This window comes from Lipophrys pholis, assembly GCF_963383615.2.
Source record: "Lipophrys pholis genome assembly, contig: SCAFFOLD_24, whole genome shotgun sequence".
Taxonomy (NCBI): domain Eukaryota; kingdom Metazoa; phylum Chordata; class Actinopteri; order Blenniiformes; family Blenniidae; genus Lipophrys; species Lipophrys pholis.
This window is the reverse complement of record NW_028291924.1, coordinates 1526878-1544726: the sequence shown is the minus strand read 5'-3', so window position 1 is coordinate 1544726 and position 17849 is coordinate 1526878. Positions and strand designations below refer to the sequence as shown.

Sequence of the window (17849 nt, the reverse complement as noted above, 5' to 3'; positions counted from 1 at the left end):
TTAGCATATAATTACTGTAAGTAATAGATTACTAAAAGTAACAAATCACTGGAAGTAATTTATGAAAAATTGAAATTATTAATGGAAGTAAACGGTAATTTACTCATGAACAACTCCTAAAGTAATTGGATAATTTATAAATTATCAAAAATTATTTTTTAATAAAAAAATTATTAATTTGCATAAATTTCTTATTTATGTATTAATAATAAATCGGGGCACCACCAGATAAACTGGAAATAGCTAAGACCAAAATATCAGTCTTGTTTGTAAAAAGTTTATTTAAGTTAGTTGATATTTCTGCATAAAATATAACAATCTTAAATAAAAGGGAAGGTGTGAGATCCGAGCACAGACTGTTACAAACCAGTGAATCGTCAACAATAAATACACAATAATCACTAAGAATCGTTCAATTCAGCTAACAGGCGTTTATTAACAAAATGTATTAATTCATAAATAATTCGGAAATCATCTCATAAATCAACACATTCAATAAGCAAACGACATCTAACACGGAGATCTAATCTATTAAACAGCAAACACTATGTACAAAGAATGTGTGTGTGTGTGTGTGTGTGTGTGTGTGTGTGTGTGTGTGTGTGTGTGTGTGTGTGTGTGTGTGTGTGTGTGTGTGTGTGTGTGTGTGTGTGTGTGTCTGTGTGTGTGTGTCTGGCCTGGAGTGATGAGTGGAATGGGTGTAGCGACCTTGAATGGCCACTAGAGGGAGGCAGACTTTGGCGGGTCAGTGTGGTGACTGTGACAACCACTAGGGGCGTGTGGCAGCGCACAGAGGGAGAGCGCAATGGCCTGATGTGTCCACCAGGTGGACGTCAAGAGGAATTGCGATGACCCACGCGACCACTAGAGGAGTTTGACTCGCTCTTTCTGGGGGCCGCAGCGGTTGCTTAGCGACCAGATAAACAAGACACCCGAGTATGCGCGAGGGCGGTCTCAGAACGACGCAGTCTCACCTACTCCCGTAAACACTGGTGGACTTTGTCGGCCCGGTTCTGAGCGGCGGAGTTCTAACAGGACAAGCAGTTAGAACTCTGGTGATGGATGTGGATGTGGTTTAGCAGCACCAGATAGCAGTTTGGCTGCTAAATGTGACTGTGTGTGTGTGAGCTTATCTGATCAGATAACACGAGCGGCGGCGGATTAGTGAAGGAGGGGGAGAGAGAGAAGGGAGTTAAAAAGTTCTGGGCCGGTCCACGTGAGTTAACACGCGGCTCCTTGTGTCTCCGTACGAAGTCCTGCGTCTGGATGGACGTGAATCCGTCTTGGAGACGGTGTGTTTTCACAGGTCGGACTTTTATACCGACGCATCATGGTCCGGCTCCCTGCTTTGCTCACCATGGCCTTGGCCAATCAGAGTGGGGTTGGCTTCAGAGTTTCCGGGGCATTTCCTACGGCTGTGGATGGAGTTGGTGGATCCCCCTGGTGGTGAGGTGCAGGGATGCAGCTTCCAGGGAGGGGTATCTGTGGACCCCCTGGTGGGGGGACCAGAGGAAGAGGAGGAGGAAGAGGAATAGTAGGAGGAGGAGGAGGAGGAAGAGGAGGAAGAGGAGCAGGCCGAGGAGGAGGAGGAGGAGAAAGAGGAATAGGAGGAGGAGGAAGAGGAGGAGCAGGAGGAGGAGGAGGAGGAGGAGGAGGAGGAGGACGAAGAGGAAGAGCAGGCCGAGGAGGAGGAGGAAGAGGAAGAGGAAGAGGAGGAGAAGGAGGAGGATGAGTAGCAGGAAGAGGAGGAGAAGGAGGAGGATGAGGAGAAAGAAGAGGAGGAGGAGGAAGAGGAGGAGGAGCAGGAAGAGGAGGAAGAGTATGAGGAGAAGCAGACCGAGGAGGAGGAGAAGAAGGAAGAGGAGCAGGAAGAGGAGGAGGAGGAGGAGGAGGAGGAAGAGGAGGAGGAGGAGCAGTCCGAGGAGGAGGAGCAGGCCGAGGAGGAGGAGGAGGAAGAGTAGGAGAAGGAATAGGAGGAGGAGGAGGAGAAGCAGGCCGAGTAGGAGGAGGAGGAGGAGGAGGAGGAAGAGCAGGAGCAGGATGAAGAGGAAGAGGAAGAGGAAGAAGAAGAGGAAGAGGAAGAGGAAGAGTTCAGTCCACACAGTGATGGTTCTGCGTCACATCCAGAGGAACCCTGGTTCGATGCTGGACTCTCAAAGGGTCCTCTCTGCTCTCCTCAGAGGACCTTCAGAACATATAGCGTGTCCGACCTGACATGTCCATCATCAGGAAATCCCGAGAGCTCCCCGTCCACCTGCAGAGAGATGAGAGAGATGAGAGGTGATGAGGAGAGTCTCTGTGGAGCAGCCAGGACTTCAGTCCTGTCCACAGCAGCAGCTCAGAGCTCATGAAGGACCACCACTGTCAGACCAACACAACAAGCCTGAGGCTCCTCTGATTGGCTGACTGTGTCCTCTGCTGTCCAATCCTGAAGCTGCTCAGCGTTCTCCTCTCACAGCCTCACAGAGCAGTCAAACTCTGGATCTTTGTTCTCACACTAACTGTGTTTAGTAGAAACCTGCTGGAAGCAGCATGGACTCACTCCAACATCTACTGACCAGAGAGTCTGCAGGCTGCAGTCTGGACTCTGCTGAAGACCAACCAGCTGCTGCACATCTGGATCCTCAAGGTTGTTGTTACCCACGTAGAGCTCCTTCAGGTGGGAGGGGTTGGACTTCAGAGCTGAGGCCACAGAAGAACAGCTGATCTCTGACAACCTGCAGCCCCTCAACCTGAATAAAGAGAGAAAGCAGCAGAATGAATGAGGAGAACCAATCAGATGTGTTGATGGAGAAATGAGCAGCTCCACATTACTGTGTCCTGATCAATGAGCTGTTCTGTTGTTGTGGATCTTCATCACACTCATCCTCCACATGTCAGCACAACATTGCCACTCCTCCTCATGTCCACACACATCAGTAACAAGCTGCTGAGCTCAGTCCATCTCTCACTGCAGGATCAGAGTCTCACATCACAGCTGCTCACAAACATTTCTCCTTCTACAACAGTAACAGACAGTCAACTGACCCCAGAGTCTCCAGACTACAGAGTGGACTCTCCAGAAAACCACACAGCTGCTCAACTCCTGAATCCTGCAGATGGTTCTCACTCAGGTCCAGATGTTTCAGATGTTTCAGGAGGGAGGGGTTGGACTTCAGAGCTGAGGCCACAGAAGAACAGCTGATCTCTGACAAACTGCAGCCCCTCAACCTGAATAAAGAGAGAAAGAAGTGAGATTAGAGGACAAAGTTTGATGTTGAAGTCATTGAGACTGAAGAAGGTTCAGACTGGAAGAGTTTAGAAATGTAAAGTCCAAACAGCTGAAGCCACCAGGAGGAGAAGAGTCTCATCAACATGCTGATCACTAACATGCTGCAGAGCTCAGTCCATCTCTGTCCTCCAACATCTGGATCACAACACACACACACACACACACACACACACACACACACACACACACACACACACACACACACACACACACACACACACACACACACACACACACACACACACTCCTCCTCCTCCCCCTCTTGCTGCTCCTCCTCCTCCTCCTCCTCCCCCTCTTGCTCCTCCTCCTCCTCCTCCTCCTCCTCCTCCTCCTCCTCCTCCTCCTCCAGTGCTATAAGAACCTTTAAATTCAGTGTCTATAACGAAATTCTCTATATTTTTCCATCAGTTCCTGAAAATGAAGTCAGTTTAACTGAAACTTCTGGTGAAAATCCACTGAAATGTCAAAACAAAGTGTATAAATCCTTTAAAGCTCCTGGCTTGGTGGGACCAGATTGGACCTCTTGGTGGGTTCTGGTCCACGGGCCTTATGTCCTCTGCTGTTATGTGAAAGTCAAACTTAAGGACTGGTGACGTCACACTCCTCCTCCACCCTGTGCTGGAGGCTCCGCCCCTCTGCAGGGATCTTTGGGATCATTATGTTACATTACTGCATGGAAGTGAAGCCAGAGTGTTTTATGAAGTAATCATGGAACCTGATTGGAACTAACTTCACTTCCAGGTCTTGTATGGCGTTCTGACCGCAGGCTGAGGTCTGCATGAGGCAGCAGGGGGCGCTCCGCTATGAGACGCATCATTAATAGAACTTCTTTCTAATGAAGCCAGACTTTTGCTTCATCAGTAACGACTAAACAAACCACATACTACTGGAAAGGAAAGCTTGGATTTGGAGCCATAAAATGATCCTTTTAACGGCTTCATGTGAAAGAAAAGTAGAATCAGAGTGTTTCTGTAGGTTGTCATTGTCCCTCATCACGGTGTGTTAACAGTTAAATATGTGTCTGTGCACAGTGACGTGTCTGCTCAGTACAGGGTGGAGCTCTTACCGCTCCACACCTCACAGGTTCTACTGGAGTCACAAGAAGTTGGAGGTGCATGGAGCGGTGACGTCAGCGTGAACAAGGCCGCTCGGAGGGGCCTGGAGGCTACAATGACGTCATTCAGCCGCACGGAGCCAAACAGAGCTCGCGGACACGTCAAGAATAAAACAGGCTTTATGGATCAGTGGCGCCACCTGCTGGAATCCTGGACTCACCGTGAGTACAATTCTTTTGAAGGTGTGGAAAAAGTTAAAGTTAAAGCCTTGGGCTGCTGTTTCTAGAGCTACAGACCAGAACTAATCATAGAGCTACACAGAAAAGAATCCTCAATGAACATACCTCTCTCCCTCGTCACAGTTGCATGTTTACAAACTCTTCACAAGAGGGCAGTGTTGCACCACAAGTCTGTGTGTGTGTGTGTGTGTGTGTGTGTGTGTGTGTGTGTGTGTGTGTGTGTGTGTGTGTGTGTGTGTGTGTGTGTGTGTGTGTGTGTGTGTGTGTGTGTTCCGTCTGCAGCCAGCAGCCCTGAGAGAGAATCAGCACTGCCGATGTGGACATCAAGAAGAAATGATTGTTAAAGAAGAACCGTTTCAAATAAAGACAAAGTGTCGCGTCATTCAAAGCACAAAACCTTTAAACTGGAGGAGGAGGCGGAGTCTGTGTTCAAAACTTTGACGGCAAATAAAAACAGAACCGCTCTACCACTGAAAGTGATATTGGGGATTATTGAGGAGGAGAGTCTCCTCTGTCATTTAGTAGGTTTCTGAAGTCCATAGATATTCATTCTCAGAGTAGCTAGTGTTTGAAAATCTTATTTTGAAAGGCAAATTGCGGACTTCCTGTCAGATTTAGGTCAGGGGTCCCGGCATGTGATTTGTCGGGCTCAATGAGACGAACAATTGAGTTTTGGTTTGATCTCACTACGACATTCCTACGGGCTGTGGTCGCCATTTACGTGTTTTTGGTGGCTGTTGTAGTGTTTGTAGGTGGCGCTAGAGAGCACAGTTTGGCTCTCTGGGGGTTAGTTTTTACATTTTCTTATAATGTTATCCAGTGTTAATTAGCGTGCCAAATTTGGTGAGTCCTTGAGCATGTCTGGGGGTGAAATATATTCTGCTTCAGAGGTTGAGGGCCGTTTTTGGAAGAAGATCATACATTGAAAGGCAAACTGTGGACTTCCTGTTGGATTTAGTTCAGGGGTAGCGGTACGTGATTTTTAGGTCTCGATGAGCCGAACAATTGAGTTGATGTTTGATCTCTCTACGACATTCCTACGGGCCGTGGTAGCCATTTTGGTTTTTCTAGGTGGCGCTAGAGAGACATTTTGGCTCTTTGGGGGTTCGTTTTTACATTTTCTTATAATGTCATCCAGTGCTAATGAGCGTGCCAAATTTGGTGAGTTTTTGAGCATGTTTAGGGGGTTTATACAGGTTTTTTTTACAAAGAACTAATAATAAGAAACATTACAAACACAACAGGGTCCAGGCCTCCTTTGGAGGTCCAGGCCTCCTTTGGAGGTCCTGGTCTTTCTGCTCGGTCCCGCATAATGGTGACATCAGCTCAGACATCTGCAATTAAGAAAATATTTTACTGCCAGAGTGCAGAATACCCGCGGATGTTCCAGCCCTTGGTTTGACATGCTGCTCTGGTTTTGGCCCTCGAGGATAACTAATTGAGGAGCCCCGGTGTTAAGGATAAAAAAAAAAAGGTGCAGCAATTTAAAGCGTATTTAAAAGATGTTAAAAAGTCAATAGGACTAAATTACAGCTCAGGGTTAAAAAAATAAATTAAATAAGTTCAAAGTGATTAAATCTAGACCCCCTATTGATATATTACATTTTACTGTGTCTCAAATAGAATTTAGAAGGCTCAAACAGAGTAGTACTTTTCAGGCGAAAGCAGTAGTGTGTTACTCTAAAAGGCCAGCAGAGGGCGCATGGCGATTGAAGGAGCCTAAAAGCTGCACAGAGGCAGCAGCATATTAAATCCTGCAGCCGAGCCAAACCCCAGCTCAAGTGGTCTGCCTCTTTGTTTCCTATTACAGGATGGAATCACACCCCTACATGACACACACTGGGTCAGGGGGGCAACAATGGCAGAGTGAGGGAGAGTTTGGAGCTCCAGCTGGGAGATCAGTGACTCTTCATCCAGGAGAGATCAGCCTGCTTTGAAAGCTGAAGCTCAACATGGAGCGTGTCAGAGGTTGACGGAGAATTCTCCACTGCAGCACCTTGCTTCTTCTACCAAGCTTTGAAATGTGGAGCTCCACACGGCTCTGCCACAGTCACAGGACTAAAGCCCAGAGAAGAAGTCTCAGTTTCTCATGGAGATCCTCAGTGTGGATCATCTCATATCAGCCTGATGTCTGACCTTTAGTGTCAACACAACTTTCACTGCACACAAACTCAAACATGGAGTCTGACCCCAGAGTCTCCAGACTACAGAGTGGACTCTCCAGAAAACCACACAGCTGCTCAGCTCCTGAATCCTGCAGCTCGTTCCTACTCAGGTCCAGATGTTTCAGATGTTTCAGGAGGGAGGGGTTGGACTTCAGAGCTGAGGCCACAGAAGAACAGCTGATCTCTGACAACCAGCAGCCCCACAACCTGAATAAAGAGAGAAAGAAGTGAGATTAGAGGACAAAGTTTGATGTTGAAGTCATTGAGACTGAAGAAGGTTCAGACTGGAAGAGTTTAGAAATGTAAAGTCCAAACAGCTGAAGCCACCAGGAGGAGAAGAGTCTCATCAACATGCTGATCACTAACATGCTGCAGAGCTCAGTCCATCTCTGTCCTCCAACATCTGGATCACAACACACACACACACACACACACACACACACACACACACACACACACACACACACACACACACACACACACACACACACACACACACACACACACACACACACACACACACACACACACACACACACACACACACAGTTATTGTGTTTTTATTCTTTCCTAAATATTTTAAACTCTAAAAGTTTTTCTTTAATGTTGAACAAGTGTGAATATTTCATTCCAAACTCTTCTATACTGAACTCCAAACCCTTCAACATTTGTTTCCTGAATATTTTATAACTTTGGGGTATATCTCAGTGTAGCTGTTGGTAAAATAAAGGGTTAAACATAGAACTATACAACATAGAACTAGTGTTGTCACGATACCAACATTCTGGTAACGATATCGATACCACCATGTAGTTCGATACGTTTCCAAATAAACAGAGAACACAAAAAATGTCATTAGATACAGCCTGTCTTAAGTACGACCAATGTCTTTAAATGGTTTGTCACTATGCAGTAATCTTTGACAACCTGCAGCCCCTCAACCTGAATAAAGAGAGAACGTTTCCAGATGTGTGTCAGTAGTTTGGAGATAAACTCAATCACCCTCTTTACTGGTTTCATTTCCATTTAGTCTCAATCTGAAGATTTGGTTTTACGTTTGATAATAATTTCTATGATTTCTTCCTTTCTAATGAAATGTCTCTGGGTCTTTCTCTTTACACTCTTTAATAGATTCTATGTGTCTTTAATAGGATTCTGCTTTTCTTACATTTCACCACTTTTATTCATATTTATTTAAAACATTTCTTAGTTGTAGTTAACTTATTTTTGTATTTCACATATGTATTTGCCACTTCTTTAGTTTAGTGTTTTATAGATTCTCTGTATCCTGTATTTTCCCTTTTGACAGAATCTTTTAATCCTTCTTTGATCAATAGAAGATCTTTGTTATTGTTTTCTTTGTTTAACATTTCTTCCTAATTCTGCATTTCTTACAGCTTTATTCACATTGTTGTCTAGATATTCTGATTCCCAGTCACTTGTAATAAATAGCTCTTTTCCACCAGCTCCTACTCAGCCTTACTCCACTCGACCCTACTGGCCTTGCCTCTACTCCACTCAGCCTCACTTGTTTTCCATTACAATAGAACGACCACGGCGTGGGTGGAGTCATCGGAGCTTTCTCCGTCATGCACAAGTAATCACCCCGATGTGATGCTTCACTGTCCGGTGTTTCGGTTTCACTGGTGCTCCTGTTAACTGGTGACTTCTGCCACAAACTGTTAGTAGCTACTGATGTTAAAATAAGAACAACAAACATATGATACTTTAAATTCTAATAGAAATGTGGTTAAACAGCGTTCACCAGAACAGCTGCAGACTTTGGTCTTTTTGTTTTTTATTGTGTTCAGGTTTAAAAAATGGCGGGTGAATGAGCAGCCTGCCGTCTTCTCGTCTTCGCTCGCTTGGAACCTCAGTGTACTACGGTGTACCATGAAAGTACCTGGTAGCAGGGACCATCATGTAGTGGAAAAGTGTCAAAGGTGAGTAGAGTCAAGTGGAGTAAGGCTGAGGAGGTGGAGCAGCACCTTAACCTATTTAAGGTGCTGCTCTGGTGAGGACAGGTAACTTGTTTAGAACGTATTCAGGAGCAACACTGATCAGGTCCAATCAGCAGTTTTTCCTTTGGACATGTCAAAGTATTTATTTGATATCCACAGTCCAATTGTTGATTCCTGTCCTCAATGACTCGCCCAATACTGAGTTCCTCTACCACAATAAAAGTTTCCTCCTACTGCCACTCTCCCTGGCCCGGTTCACAAACTGTGTCTGCACACCTGGCATCCATTAGGTGGAGGCTTTAGAACCTCCACCTTGCCCTAGCTCTGTACTCTGGACTGTCTGTATTACAATCTGTTGTCCTGATTGTTTTGTAAACAGTTGATGTTGTTGGGAACACTGGTTGTACATCAGGCAATTTGACTGTTGATGATGATGAGTAACAGTGATATGACAACTTTATTCAGTAATGAGTAATCTAACGAGTTACTATTTCCAAACCAGTCATCAGATTAAAGTTACTTCTTATATTAAGTCCATGAGCATTACTATTACAACGTTACTAATTTAGCATTACTAATGTAGTGTTACGAATGTAGCGTTACGAATGTAGCGTTACTACGGTAGCGTTACTAATGTAGTGTTACTATTGTAGCATTACTATTGTAGCGTTACTATTGTAGCGTTACTATTGTAGCGTTACTATTGTAGCAATACTATTGTAGCGTTACTATTGTTTTGTTACTATTGTAGCAATACGATTGTAGCGTTACTATTGTAGCGTTACTACTATAGTGTTACTATTGTAACTTTATTATTGTAGTGTTACTATTGTAGCATTACTATTGTAGCATTACTATTGTAGCGTTACCATTGTAGCGTTACTATTGTAGCGTTACTATTGTGGCGTTACTATTGTGGCATTACTATTGTAGCGTTACTACTGTAGTGTTACAATTGTAGCGTTACTATTGTAGCATTACTATTGTAGTGTTACACTTGTAGCATTACTATTGTAGCAATACTATTGTAGCATTACTATTGTAGCGTTATTACTGTAAAATTACTATTGTAGTGTTACCATTGTAGCATTACTATTGTAGCATTACGATTGTCGCGTTACTATTGTAGCATTACTATTGTAACATTACTATTGTAGCGTTATTACTGTAGAATTACTATTGTGGTGTTACCATTGTAGCATTACTATTGTGGTGTTACTATTGTAACTTTGTTATTGTAGTTTTACAATTGTAGCATTACTATTGTAGCCTTACTATTGTAGCATTACTATTGTAGTGTTACTATTGTAGCATTACTATTGTAGAGTTACTATTGTAGTGTTACTATTGTAGTGTTACAATTGTAGCATTACAATTGAAGCGGTAATACTGTAGCGTTACTACTGTAGCGGTACTACTTAGCATTACTACTGTAGCGTTACTATTGTAGCCTTACTATTGCAGTCTTACTATTGTAGCGTTAATATTGTAGTGTTACTATTGTAGCATTACTATTCTAGCGTTACTATTGTAACGTTACCACAGTAGAATTACTATTGTAATGTTACTATTATAGCCTTACTATTGCAGTGTTACTATTGTAACTTTATTATTGTAGTTTTACAATTGTAGCATTACTATTGTAGCGTTACTATTGTAGCGTTACTGTTGTAGCGTTACTACTGTAGTGTTCCTATTGTAGCATTACTATTCTAGCGTTACTATTGTAACGTTACCACAGTAGAATTACTATTGTAATGTTACTATTATAGCCTTACTATTGCAGTGTTACTATTGTAACTTTATTATTGTAGTTTTACAATTGTAGCATTACTAGTGTAGCCTTACTATTGTAGCATTACTATTGTAGCGTTACTATTGTAGCATTACTATTGTAGAGTTACTATTGTAGTGTTACTATTGTAGTGTTACTACTGTAGTGTTACTATTGTAGCATTACTATTGAAGCGGTAATACTATAGCGTTACTACTGTAGCGGTACTACTTAGCATTACTACTGTAGCGTTACTATTGTAGCCTTACTATTGCAGTCTTACTATTGTAGCGTTAATATTGTAGTGTTACTATTGTAACTTTATTATTGTAGCGTTACTATTGTAGCAATACTATTGTAGCATTACTATTGTAGCGTTACTACTGTAGTGTTCCTATTGTAGCATTACTATTCTAGCGTTACTATTGTAACGTTACCACAGTAGAATTACTATTGTAATGTTACTATTATAGCCTTACTATTGCAGTGTTACTATTGTAACTTTATTATTGTAGTTTTACAATTGTAGCATTACTATTGTAGCCTTACTATTGTAGCATTACTATTGTGGCGTTACTATTGTAGCATTACTATTGTAGAGTTACTATTGTAGTGTTACTATTGTAGTGTTACTACTGTAGCGGTACTACTTAGCATTACTACTGTAGCGTTACTATTGTAGCCTTACTATTGCAGTCTTACTATTGTAGCGTTAATATTGTAGTGTTACTATTGTAGCATTACTGTTGCAGCATTAATTTTGTATCGTTGCTATTGTAGCATTACTATTGTAGCATTACTACTGGAGCGTTTCTATTGTAGCAATACTATTGTAGCAATACTTTTGTAGCATTACTTTTGTAGCATTACTATTGTTTTGTTACTACTGTAGCATTACCACTGTAGCATTACTAATGTAGCGCTACTATGGTAGCGTTACTATTGTAATGTTACTACTGTATTGTAACTGTTTTAGCGTTACTATTTTAGCTTTACGATTGTAGCATTACTTTTGTAACGTTACTATTTTAGCATTACTATTGTTTTGTTACTACTGTAGCATTACCACTGTAGCGTTATTAATGTAGCGTTACTATTGTAGTGTTACTATTGTAGCGTTACTACTGTAGCTTTACTATTGTAGCGTTACTACTGTAGCGATACTATAGTAGTGTTACTATTGTAGCATTACTATTGTAGCATTACTATTGTAGCGTTACTATTGTAGCATTACTATTGCAGCATTACTATTGTAGCATTAGTAGGGTAGCATTACTATTGTAGCATTACTATTGTAGCGTTACTACTGTAGCGATACAATAGTAGCGTTAATATTGTAGTGTTACTATTGCAGCATTACTATTGTAGCATTACTATTGTAGCCTTACTATTGTAGCATTACTATTGTAGCATTACTATTGTGGCATTACTATTATAGCATTACTACTGTAGCATTACTATTGTAGCATTACTATTGTGGCATTACTATTATAGCATTACTACTGTAGCATTACTATTGTAGCATTACTATTGTAGCCTTACTATTGTAGCATTACTATTGTAGCATTACTATTGTGGCATTACTATTGTAGCATTACTATTGTAGCATTACTATTGTAGCATTACTATTGTAGCGTCCAGCAGGATGAGTTTCTTCTCTACAAAGACACTTTATTATTAAACAGAAGCGGCTGCTCGTTCTCTCCTCCAAACTAACAGACACACACAGAGCATGCAGTCTGACCTGACCCGCCCCCTTCTCCACTCTGAGCCAATCACAGACCAACTCGCTCTAACGGTGCGTTCAGGTGACACAAAATAATTGGAACCAAGAAATGTCAACACTAAACTATATCATTGCTACAAGAACTGCAGAGATGTTGAACTCTTTTTGTATTTTTTTTTCTTTTTCTTTTTCAATCAATCAATCAGATACTTTATTTGTTCCAGAGGGGGGTAATTAATAGGTTGAATAGTGCAGATAGATAGATAGATAAATATATAAATAGATAAATAGTGCAACAACAGACTACAACTACATCACCACGTAAATAACTAGCTGCAATAGTAACAATCTGATAATAAAAGCGTGAGTCAGATATAAATACAACAAAGAATGAAGGTCAAAGGTTAAATATGTATCAGCAGGTGCAGGAGGCAGTGGTCAGCAGAGCTTTTGGCAAAACCGGTTGTAATTTTTATGTTCAGAGGATGGGGTGTTGTCGACAGCTGTTGAAAGTAACTAAAACGTTACTTGTAATCTAACTTAGTTACTTTAAAAAACAAGTAATCAGTAAAATAACTAGTAATCAGTAATTTGATTACTTTTTCAAGGTAACTGTGTCAACACTGATTAGTGATGATCAAAGAGTCATGAATCATGAACAAAAAATGGAATCTGATGTGCATCAGAAAACCTCGGGGCACCACCTGTTTAACAGGAAATGATGCCAATTTATATCAGTCTCATCAAGATAGACCAAACAAAACTATTCATTGGAATTTGAAGTCATAGTTAAATTAATATCAATTAACACAATTAATCATAAAGGATGAAGAATTTCAGAGTTCCTGACATAGAAGAGGTCGACATTTCATCCACCCTTGTACACATTAATAAGACAGCAAGTAGTGACAGTAGGATTCCTAAGATTATATTCATTTAAAATGAAAAGAAGAAAACTACACAGATTCTGTGTGAGGGTCAGAAAGTAAAGACAGTGGTTCATGAAGCTTCATCTGGCCATCACTAGAATAAACTATTCTATTCTATTTTGACCCGTCGCTGTGCTTCACTCCACTGATTTGACTGGTTGCTTCATAAGAAGTACTGGTCACTGTGAGGCTCTTGCCTCTGCTCTCTCATCCTCCTCTCTTTCCTTGGTGGATCCTCAGCCTCCTAAGTGATGATATTTTCATCCAGCCACAGGAGCACACCTGAAGTGAGTGTCCTGCTGCTGCTGGGCTTGTCTCATGTGTGGTGTTCTTGCTCGTAGTCGTGTCGGTGTCAGAGTCTGAGGCAGAACTCTGTGACATGGAGCATCACAAACACAGTGAGTGGAGGAAGTAAAGCTGCTGCTCTCCACCTGAACTTACACTGGAAACTTTACTTTGTAGTTTTACTTCCTGATTAATAGAGGAGAAAATATCAAGAGGCTGCAGTGTTCTACTGAGATGTTTTACTGATGTTCTAGAGATGTGAGCAGGAGAACAGAGAGTGGTGGATATTAATGATCAATAATGTCAGAACCTGAGAGCTTCCAGTTTACAGTGAGGACTCTCCAGTCCAGCCGACAGCAGCTTCACTCCTGAATCCTTCAGGTTGTTGTAACTCAGGTCCAGATGTGTCAGACTGGAGGACTGAGAGCTGAGGACTGAGGACAGAGCTCCACAGCTTCTCTCTGAGAGACCACAGCGGCTCAACCTGAAGAAGAAGCAACAATGAAAACCAGTTCAATGTTTGTCATGGACTCAGTTCTACATATTGTTCATGAACCACGTACACAGCTTTGTTGGAGGCTTTGACCACTGGCAGCAGCTTCAGAAGAGCCTCCTCTGAAGCAGAGTATTTCTTCAGGTCAAACTCCTTCACATCTTCTTCTGATGACAGTAAGATGAAGACCAGAGCTGACCACTGAGCAGGAGACAGTCTATCAGTGAAGAGACGTCCTGATCTCAGGGACTGTTGGATCTCCTCCACCAGAGAACCATCGTTCAGTTCATTCAGACAGTGGAACAGATTGATGCTTCTCTCTGCAGACAGACTCTCACTCAGCTTCTCCTTGATGTACTGGACTGTTTCCTGATTGGTCTGTGAGCTACTTCCTGTCTGTGTCAGCAGACCTCGGAGGAGACTCTGGTTGGTCTGCAGTGAAAGACCCAGGAGGAAGCGGAGGAACAAGTCCAGGTGTCCATTTGGACTCTTCAAGGCCTCGTCCACTGCTCTCTGATGGAGATGGTGGAGATTAACTTTCTTCTTCAACACTTTTGACCTCCGGGAGGTTTGTTGTTGTTCATCCAGGAGGTTGATTCCAAAGAGGATGAAGGTCTGATGGACATGAAGAGCAGCCAGAAACTCCTGAAGGCTCAGATGGATGAAGCAGAAGACCTTGTCCTGGTACAGGCCTTGCTCCTCTTTAAAGACCTGTGTGAACATTCCAGAGTACATTGAGGCTGCTCTGAGATCCAGGCCACACTCTGTCAGGTCGGAGTCATAGAAGATCAGATTTCCTTTCTGCAGCTCATCAAAAGCCAGTTTTCCCAGAGACTCCACGATCTCCTTGCTCTCTGGACTCCAGTGTGGATCTGTGGCAGCTCCTCCATCATACTTGACCTTCTTGACTTTGGCCTGGACCACCAGGTGGTGGATGTACATCTGAGTCATGGTCTTGGGCAGCTCTCCTCCCTCTCTGCTCTTCAACACCTCCTCCAGAACTGTAGCAGTGATCCAGCAGAAGACTGGGATGTGGCACATGATGTGGAGGCTTCGTGAGGTCTTGATGTGGGAGATGATCCTGCTGGCCTGCTGCTCCTCTCTGAACCTCCTCCTGAAGTACTCCTCCTTCTGTGGGTCAGTGAACCCTCGGACCTCCGTCACCATGCCGACACAGTCAGGAGGGATGTGATTGGCTGCTGCAGGTCGTGTGGTGATCCAGAGGCGAGCAGAGGGAAGCAGGTTCCCCCTGATGAGGTTTGTCAGCAGCACATCCACTGAGGTGGACTCTGTAACATCAGTCAGGATCTCAGGGTGCTGGAAGTCCAGAGGGAGTCGACACTCATCCAGACCATCAAAGATGAAGACCACCTGGAGGTCTTCAAAGCTGCAGAGTCCTGCTTCTTTGGTTGGAGTGAAGAAGTGATGAACAAGTCCCACCAAGCTGAACTTCTTCTCCTTCAGCACATTCAGCTCTCTGAAGGTGAATGGAAATGTGAAGTGGACGTCCTGGTTGCTTTGGTCTTCAGCCCAGTCCAGAGTGAACTTCTGTGTCAGGACTGTTTTCCCAATGCCAGCCACTCCCTTTGTCAGCACTGTTCTGATTGGTGGAGAGCTTCCAGGTGAGGCTTTAAAGAGGTCTCCTGGTCTGATGCTGCTTTCTGCTCTGGCTGCTCTCCTGGATGCTGTTTCAATCTGTCTGACCTCATGTTCCTCATTGACCTCTGCAGTCCCTCCCTCTGTGATGTGGAGCTCTGTGTAGATCTGCTTCAGGAGGGTGGACTCTCCTGCTTTAGAGAGCCCCTCAAACACAACCTGGAACCTCTTCTTCAGGGCACATTTCACCTTCTGTTGGCAGACTCCAGCAGAAGTTCCTGAAAAGAAGAAAGCAGGAATGAGTTGAGTGTGTTTGACATTGAATATGAAGATGACAGTGTGTTAGTGGAGATGTTTCTCCTCCATCAGCTCCATCCAGCTCCTCAGTGGAGACCAAACAGCCTCTGATCTGATGCAGATGTTTGCATCACATGAGCAGCAGGGTTCAGGAACTCTCTTTGTGTCTCCTCTTCTCTGCTGCTTGTTTTGGACTTTCTGCCTGTTTCACACTTTCTGTGTCTGACCTGGAAATGACCTGTGTTCTCTGGATGGACTCTGTTTCTGACTGCTTTCTGCTCCAGCTGAGAACATTTCAGCTTCATCTCCATCCTGTGAAATGAGATCAAATCCTCTTACTGCTCCACAGACGCTCAGCCAGCTCCTCCTGCTTCATCCTCCTCAGGAAGTCCAGGGTGATCCTCAGAAATGACTCTCTGCTGCTCCTCTGCTCTTCATCCTCATCCTCCCTCTCACTCTCTGAGCATGCTGGGTAATCTGGACTCAGGAGCTTCTTCATCTTCTTCAGCTCCTTCTTCATGAAAGTCACCATGTTGTCCTCCAGCAGCTGGAACAGAGAAACATCTGGAGTTGACTTTGAGCTGAAACTGAAGCCAGATTGAGATGTGAGTGTAAATCCAGTGCAGAGAGCAGGATGGACAACATGTGAAGCCAAATCACACTTCATGTGGGATCTCCAGCAGAAGCAGCTTCAAGCATCAGTGAAGACTGGAAGCTGGATGAAGGTTGGACTGTTTCACTTTGGACCTGAATGGATCTAATAAGCTGAGTGTCTGTTTCATGTTTCAGCTGGAAGTCACAGCAGCTTCTTCTGTCTCATGATGTGACAGTAAAGTGTTGAATGGAGACGTGTTCTCACCATAAATGTGGAGTCCAGATGTCTTTGATGCTGAGGGGCGGAGCCACCAGGGAGAAGCTGGGAGCTCTGCTGGCTCACGCTGCAGAAACATGTTGACTTTGTTAAAGCTGCTGTGTGGTGTGATGAGGAATCCTGAGACAAACACTGATTCTCACCCCTCATCACCACTTCCTGCTCCACATTTAAAGGTAAAGGGTTCCTCCATAGAGCGGTCACTCTTCATGGACACACATCTGGATGGAAACCCAGAGTCAGAGCTAAAAACAAACACAACATCAGGAACAGACTGACTGGAACAATGGAAGATACATGGAAGAACTGAGACTTTGATTCTCTAAGTCAGACTTTGTGAAAATACTGTGAGGATATTTAATAGTTATAAACTGTAGTTCCACATTTAAAGTTACTCTACCAGAAAAACAATCTTCAAAATGTACTTCCCATAAAACAGATCCCTTCTGCAGAGAGAATAAACCAAAACACCAAAACAAGACCATCAACACTCATTTGGACTCATTTCCAACCTGCAGTTTCCCAAATCGATCCACCAAAGTTGATGTTTACAAACCAAACATCAAACTGTGTTGATGTTTCCTAACTGACATCATCTTGGGAAATCTGCCACAAGGGTTTCTGGGATATCAAAGATGGCGTCGCAGAAGCTGAAGCAAAATGATCAAGATTGGACCGATTCAGCCCAAAATAAAAGACTGGACTTTCTCAGAGAAAGAGGATTAGAACCTCCAGAATATTCTTAAAGGTTGTGAAACTGATCATTAATCAGCAAGAGGTCAACACACTGGTATGTTCCTTTAAATTTAAATGCTGGAATGATGTGTTTGTGTGAGTGTCATGACCAATTCCATTCAGAAAGGTATTAATGTATCAGAGATCAACATCAACAACTGAAACTGGATCCTACATGTTTCATGTTTCCCAAATGGATTCTGGTCGAGTAACTTTAAAGTTAAAAATCCTTCAGTTCAAATCTTTTACATCCCCCCATCCCCCTCTCCTCTGGTTTTCCCCAGGGCTCTGTACTTGGTCCCACCTTCTTCATTGTCCATCTCCTCCACTTGTCCATATTTCTCATGAATACATCATGAAGTTTCTTTGCTATGCAGACGACACTCAGCTCTACGTCTCCACCAAACCACCTTCACCCTCCCACCCACCTCCATCAGTGACTGTCTAAAGGA

At 43.2% G+C, this 17849-nt stretch overlaps 1 protein-coding gene across 3 annotated transcripts in view; it reads right to left on the bottom strand.

The window, feature by feature from the left end:
- Window positions 1-416: 416 nt before the first annotated feature.
- LOC308128370 (NACHT, LRR and PYD domains-containing protein 3-like) overlaps window positions 417-17849 on the bottom strand; it is an 81632-nt gene continuing 64199 nt past the window's right edge. For 2 of the 3 annotated variants that reach the window (XM_080494069.1, XM_080494070.1), the window contains exons 3-10: window positions 16806-16907; window positions 16651-16729; window positions 16131-16338; window positions 13969-15772; window positions 13716-13889; window positions 6755-6937; window positions 2549-2732; window positions 417-2170 (exon numbers count right to left, since the gene is read on the bottom strand). In XM_080494069.1, coding sequence (XP_080350195.1) covers window positions 1316-2170; window positions 2549-2732; window positions 6755-6937; window positions 13716-13889; window positions 13969-15772; window positions 16131-16338; window positions 16651-16729; window positions 16806-16907 — 3589 coding nt within the window. In that variant the 3' untranslated portion in view covers window positions 417-1315. Of the gene's footprint in view, window positions 2171-2548; window positions 2733-3027; window positions 3211-6754; window positions 6938-13715; window positions 13890-13968; window positions 15773-16130; window positions 16339-16650; window positions 16730-16805; window positions 16908-17849 lie in introns of all 3 variants that reach the window. The other variant, XM_080494071.1, reaches the window with a different exon arrangement.